Source organism: Pezoporus wallicus, unplaced genomic scaffold, assembly GCF_028554395.1.
Source record: "Pezoporus wallicus isolate ANWC-B61680 ecotype Strahan unplaced genomic scaffold, APGP_CSIRO_Pwel_v1 contig_6382, whole genome shotgun sequence".
Lineage (NCBI taxonomy): Eukaryota > Metazoa > Chordata > Aves > Psittaciformes > Psittacidae > Pezoporus > Pezoporus wallicus.
Genome location: NW_026638015.1, coordinates 313,193 through 319,360, shown reverse-complemented (window position 1 = coordinate 319,360; position 6,168 = coordinate 313,193). Strand labels below are relative to the sequence as shown.

General features: G+C 51.2%; 2 protein-coding genes across 4 annotated transcripts in view; both read left to right on the top strand.

Moving 5' to 3' along the window:
* The first annotated feature begins 483 nt into the window (after window positions 1–483).
* Window positions 484–4,358, top strand: HARBI1 (harbinger transposase derived 1). The gene is made up of 2 exons (XM_057408814.1): window positions 484–1,225; window positions 1,793–4,358. The coding sequence occupies exons 1-2, from the start codon at window positions 556–558 to the stop codon at window positions 2,167–2,169; spliced, it is 1,047 nt and encodes a 348-aa protein (XP_057264797.1). The 5' UTR covers window positions 484–555; the 3' UTR covers window positions 2,170–4,358.
* A 1,539-nt stretch (window positions 4,359–5,897) lies between these two features.
* AMBRA1 (autophagy and beclin 1 regulator 1) overlaps window positions 5,898–6,168 on the top strand; it is a 130,715-nt gene continuing 130,444 nt past the window's right edge. The window contains exon 1 of one of the 3 annotated variants that reach the window (XM_057408797.1): window positions 5,898–5,972. The gene's annotated coding sequence lies outside the window, so the exon portion shown is untranslated. The remainder of the gene's footprint in view (window positions 5,973–6,168) is intronic. The other 2 variants (XM_057408798.1, XM_057408799.1) reach the window with 2 other exon arrangements.

The window sequence follows — 6,168 nt, the reverse complement described above, 5'->3', positions numbered from 1 at the left end:
GCACAGCACCGGGCCGGCGGGGCAGGCAGCCAGGGCCGGGATCAGAGGGGATCCCACAACCGGGAGTTCCGTGCTGTGGCGAATCTGCCGTAGCGGGCTGCGGGCCTCCTCGGGGCTGGGAGCGCTGCAAGGGGCCGGTAAGGGCCGGGTTGGCGGCCGGCGGGGTTCGGGGTTCGCTCCGCTGCCCCTCATCGCGCAGGGGCGCCCGGCGGGGTTGGGGGACGCACACGGGTACCGGGCGTTCGCGTCCCGGCCGTTCGGAGCTGAACGCGGCCGGGTCGGCGGTGGCTGGGGACGGTTCCTCCCCTTCATGGGAGCCAGGCAAGGCTGAAGAGCCGTCAGTGAGCCCTCCCCGCTTCCACCCCTTGGTTTTAAAAGCAGATGGAAGTAAAAGATTTGCTGGATATCCATAGTAAAAGGAATATGGTAACAGCCTGAAAGGCTAATCGGTTTTTACCCGGTTTTTACCCTGGGTCTTCTTCCCCCTTGCCTTAGGCAGGTGAAGGCTCTGGGGAGGTGCTGTAACAGGGGAGCCCTCAGAGGACCCCCTCGGCCATGGCCGTACCTATTGCAGTTCTTGACTGCGACCTCTTGCTGTACGGCCGCGGACACAGGACTTTGGATCGCTTCAAGCTGGAGGATGTCACAGATGAGTATCTAGTATCCACATACGGCTTTCCCCGACAGTTCATTTACTACCTGGTGGATCTCCTGGGAGCCAGTCTCTCTCGCCCTACACAGCGGTCCAGGGCCATCAGTCCAGAGACACAGATCCTTGCTGCATTGGGTTTCTATACCTCTGGCTCCTTCCAGACTCGCATGGGAGATGCTATAGGCATTAGTCAAGCCTCCATGAGCCGCTGCGTTGCCAACGTAACTGAGGCATTGGTGGAAAGAGCCTCACAGTTCATTCACTTTCCCGAGGATGAAGCTACCGTACAGCGCCTGAAGGATGACTTCTATGGACTGGCAGGCATGCCGGGAGTGCTGGGGGTGGTTGACTGCACCCACGTGGCAATCAAAGCACCAAATGCTGAGGACCTGTCCTATGTGAACAGAAAGGGTCTCCATTCTCTGAACTGCCTGATGGTGTGTGATGCCAGAGGAGTCCTCCTGAGTGCCGAAACACACTGGCCTGGCAGCCTGCCTGACTGCACTGTGTTACAGCAGGCAGCCCTGACAAGGCAGTTTGAAACTGAGCTACATAAAGATGGCTGGCTTCTTGGTAAGTCTATTTTCTACTGTTTTCTGTGGAAAGTCTATTATATACCACCTCCTTATTGAGCCTAGAGCCTCTGGGCACAAGTGGTATGTTTACTTTTGATTGCTACTCTGCAAATACCTTGAGATTCATGACAGTCCTTCTCTTAGAAGTCTAGAGCAGTAACTTCCCATCTGTGTTTTATACAGGCTGATTCTTGCATGTGTTAGTTTACAGTCATTCTGTTAAGAGCGTGTTTTCAGTATCCTACACCTTTCTAAGCTGAATTATGCCATTTTTAAGTCTATGCAGGGTCCTAGTCCAGCTGTCTCTCACTGCCTTAGGTAGTAAATTAACTCTCTTAAAACTCCTCTGTGTTCTTCCGGGATTTCCCTGTGTAAAACTGAATCTTTATGTTGTTACATTTGTAAACCTGTGTTATTGTTGCTCTTCCATGCCTTCTCATGCCTCCTGTTCTAGCCAAGGAACGAAGTTATTCTGTACCAGCAGTACCAGAAAAACAAGAGATAAGAGGTGAAACCTGTGGTTAACTACAGGTGTGTAACCTGTCCTCCTTTTCACTGCCAACAGGTGACAGCTCCTTCTTTCTCCGAACATGGTTGATGACTCCCCTGCATATCCCTGAGACGCCTGCCGAGTACCGTTACAACATGGCCCATTCTGCCACTCATAATGTCATTGAGCGGACGTTCAGAACCATTCGGTCACGTTTCCGCTGCCTGGATGGTTCCAAAGGCACCCTGCAGTATTCTCCAGAGAAATCCAGCCACATCATTCTGGCTTGCTGCGTGCTTCATAACATCTCCCTGGAACACGGGCTGGACGTGTGGTCTTCACCGGCCACAGGACACATGGAACAGCCAGAAGAAGAGTACGAGCAAATGGAATCCATGGACTCGGAAGCCTGTCGTATTCGTCAGGAGCTTCTACTTACTCACTTTAGCTAACGTTGTGATGGGGAGAAGGCTTCTAACAGTTCATCTGGGAAGATACACAGAGCAAACATGCCCCTTCCTCTTCTTGAAGTCTGTAAACACTAAGCAGATCTGAGACAAGGAGAAATACTACTCTCTTCATTTCAGGTGGTTTTCTGAACTTCTCTCAACCTCTCTAGAGATGCAGCTCAATCGCTGAGTTTTTACGGTTGTGATGTTTAAATTCCCCCCTTTCACCTGACTTAGAGAACAATAACTAATGTGGGATGAGTGAAGAAACTTGGGAAATTGTCTTTGGTAATGATGAAAACTCTAGTTACCCTTGCACTGTTTTACAAAGCAACAATTCTATGCCACTTTCTAACTTAAACCAGTTCTGATTGTTTTTTAAATGGTATTTCACACAAATTAAACTTCCATGTGGGCTCATGCCTACCATGAATTCATGAGCAGCAGAACAAACTTTTTGTTTGCAGGTAGAAATTCTTGCTAAATACCATTTTGCAGTTCTGCACATCTCCCAAAACCCAGCAACTCCTCTGAAAGCAGCATCTGTGTTCTGTGAGGGGTTTGCCTTTTTGCCTGGTACACACTAGTGCTTGCTCGTACCTAGAAGGTTAAGAAGGACTGAAGGTTTCTTTTAACCAGACAGACTGGAGAAGATGTGAAGCTGTGGTTGACTCTGTTGGTTACTGAGCACATTATCAGGATGTGGGCTACTGAATGTAACTCTAGTTCTTGCTAGATATGTCTGCCACAACAGAAAACCACTCACCTTGTTGGCTGCTGTAAAAGAAATGCCAAGGACTGGCTGGGTCACATGAATTGAACTGATTGCAGAAGTTCTTTGTTTAGATCAGAGCTGAGGAACATAAAGGCAGCTCTTCCACTGCTGGCAATCAACCCATTCTGTGGAAAAAGATGGCTAGCACACACAGCTGCTGTTGGCACAGGACTGGGAAATTTCTTGGCAACGTTCTCTTTCCAAAAGATGGAAGCGTTTCCAGGGATCTCTTGACAGCAGTCAGAGAAAATTTGGTTTCATAGATTTGTTTACTGGGCAGTAAATGAAACAAAGTGGTAGGGAATGCAGATGCTGCAGGAAGGTAGCAACTTAAAGTAGCAGTGCAACCATATGGCACGGCAGGGCTGTCTGTTCTTGTAGAGGAAATGTGCCTGGATCATGCTCCATGTTTGAGGAATAAGGAAGTATGGAACACATTCCCAACCAAGTGTAGGATGGAGATGCAGGATTGTCCTACCAGGTGATGGCAGTGAGCGTTTTGCTATCTTACTGAAAACCAAGCGTGCTTTATGGTGTCTAAACAAGATGCTTTCATAAGCCTTGATGAGAACTTTAAAATATACAGCAAACTGAGATGTAACTATTTTTTTTACACACCCATCCATTAGATATGACCTAAGAGCTGCTCTTGCTTACTGTGGCAAAAATGCTGCTCCTTTTACCTAGAAAGAAACACACAAGCATTGTTTTCTAACAGGAAAAAAAAGCATTTTTAGGGTAAGAGTTGTTGCCTGATGGCTCATAATTATATTTGATGGTCTGTGCTAAAAATACCAATGTTCAGACCTAAACACCAGCAGACACTGAATGAGCTGCGTGGGTGACGCAGAGGTCAAGTGAGACTTGGATGCATGTAGGTACAAACACCAGCATGTAGGAACAAGCTGGAGTTTCTCAACTTAAGCTATGAATAGCTCGTCTCAGTGTGTGCTGGGACCAGAGTGAACTGAAAGTGGAGCCACTTCCTGGAACACGTGCTGCTGGGTCTTGTCTTCCTTCTGCCCCTGTCAGCTTTGGTGGAGTTTAATTTCAAAACTCATCCCACTGCTTATCAACTTGGGCAAAAACTGCATCAGGCCACACCAGACAAAATGAGTCTACTGTTCTTCTTCTAGCCAGATGTCAGTACCCTTCAGTTCACTTGGGAAAAGGAACCTCCTCATCTGGAGGACAGTTTGTCCTGTATATTCCTAAGCAGCTTCCTTCAGAACAATTCACCTAGACTTCCTCTTTTCCACTGGGCTTAGACAATATTTAAATTGCACAGCTGAGAGTCACGTTTCTTTCCTGCTTTCTCACTCCCCTGTACCTTTGCCTCATCTTGCCAGATGCATTCTTGAATACTTCCAAGTCTGTGCATTATCAGAGCTTTGTAAAGTTTACCCTGACTATATAATGTCTGCTGATTCTCAGTCATCTGTTGGAGGATGATGGTGACTGACTGTCCAAGGTATTGCCATTTTCACTATATGACTAAACTCCTTGTGGAATCCCATCATCAGCCCTTTTCAATTTTCCCTTTAAGATACCTCCTTTAAGACTGTCTTGCCATGCTGCAGGTTGCCTTTGCTCACTCCAAGTACAGCAAACCTCAAGCCCTAAATTCCAACTTGTCTGGGCCTTTTGACTCTTTCTTTCATGGTTAAGTGGTACCAAGCACCCTGGCTTGCTTAGATTTTCCTCTCAGCCTTCAAGTCTGTCTCTTCCCCCCTATCGAGCTCTCACTTCTCCAATAGAATGGTAGAATAGTTTGGGTTGGAAGGGAACTTCAAAGCTTCTCTAGCTCAACCCCCCTGCAAGGAGCATGGACATCTTCAACCAGATCAGGTTGCTTAGAACCACATCCAGCCTGGCCTTGAATGTCTCCAGGGATGGTGCAACCACCACCTCTGTGGGCAACCTGTGCCAGTGTTTTACCACCCTCATTGTAAAGAGTTTTTCCCTCACATCCAGCCTGAATCTCCTCTCTTTTCATTTAAAACTATCACCCCTCATCCTGTCACAACAGGCCTTGATAAAATGTCTTATCAATCTTTCTTATAGGTCCCTTTTAAGAACTGAAATGCCAGAGCAAGGTCTCCCCAGTCCTCTCCCAGACTGAACAACTCCAACTCTTTCAACCTTAATACAGTACTGAGGAGAAAGCAAGATGCTGCTGCCTCTGCAGGGCCCCTCATTGCAGGGTGCCGCTCTCCCAAAGGGGCTGTGTACACATTTTGTGTCTTCACCATGCAGAGTGTTGGATATATATCACAATATATATAAAAATAAACACTGTCCTATTTCAGAAAAGGTTTCCAGTTACGTCTCATCTGACACCCGTATCTGGCAGTGTTTCACTCTAACACCATTTCTTTTCTTGCCTGTTTTTAATCACAGTTTTCCCACCCTGTATCAGTCTGGAGGGGGAGAACCCCCAAGACACGAGGCACGGAGCTCGTTCCGCAGGGTGTTACGTACCACCGGGGTGCTACCTGTCCCTTCGGCCTTCCCACCCCGGGGCACCAGGCCGGCACCCGCCGTCCCAGGTACAGGCACAGTCCCCGGCCCGGCACCCTCGAAGGGTTTCGCCCGCCACACAGCAGTTGATGCCCGGCACAGCGCGGCTCCCGTCCCCGCTCCCGTTCCTCCCGGTGGGAGCCCCTCGGTACTGCGGCGCGGCCCGCCAGGCCCAGCCGTAACACCCACCCCGCGCCGCGCTCCGGGATCGACTCGTCTCGCCTGCTCTCCGTCTCCCTCCGGCGGCCGCAAGCAGCGTAGCCCCTGCGCCTCGCCGCACCGCGGTGGAAGAGCTCGTCGCTCGGCTGGCGCGGCCTGGCGGCGTTCTAGCTTCAGCTGCTCGGGCCTTGGTACCGCTCTCGGCGCCGCTTTTCGGGTCCGGCTCGGCGCTCGGCTGGCTCGCCTGGCCGGAGCTCGGAGCGGCGGCGACGACCGAGCACTGGGGCCGTTCCTTCCGGGCCCGGCCCCGGCCCCGGCCCCGCTCCGCCCGGCCCCGGCCCTTCCCCGGCAGGTAGGCTCCGGGCCTACGCGCTCGGCCCCACTCCAGGTCAGGGCCCCACCGCCGCCGCTGCTCCCCGGGCGGGCGGGCGCGGCCGTCCCGTCGTCGGCGCCCTGGAAGGCGGCGGGCACCTACCCGCGCGGGGCCGCCGGGCAACGGCGGGAGGAGCGGGGCCGGGTCTCGCCTCCGGGGCCTTTGTTCGGGAGCT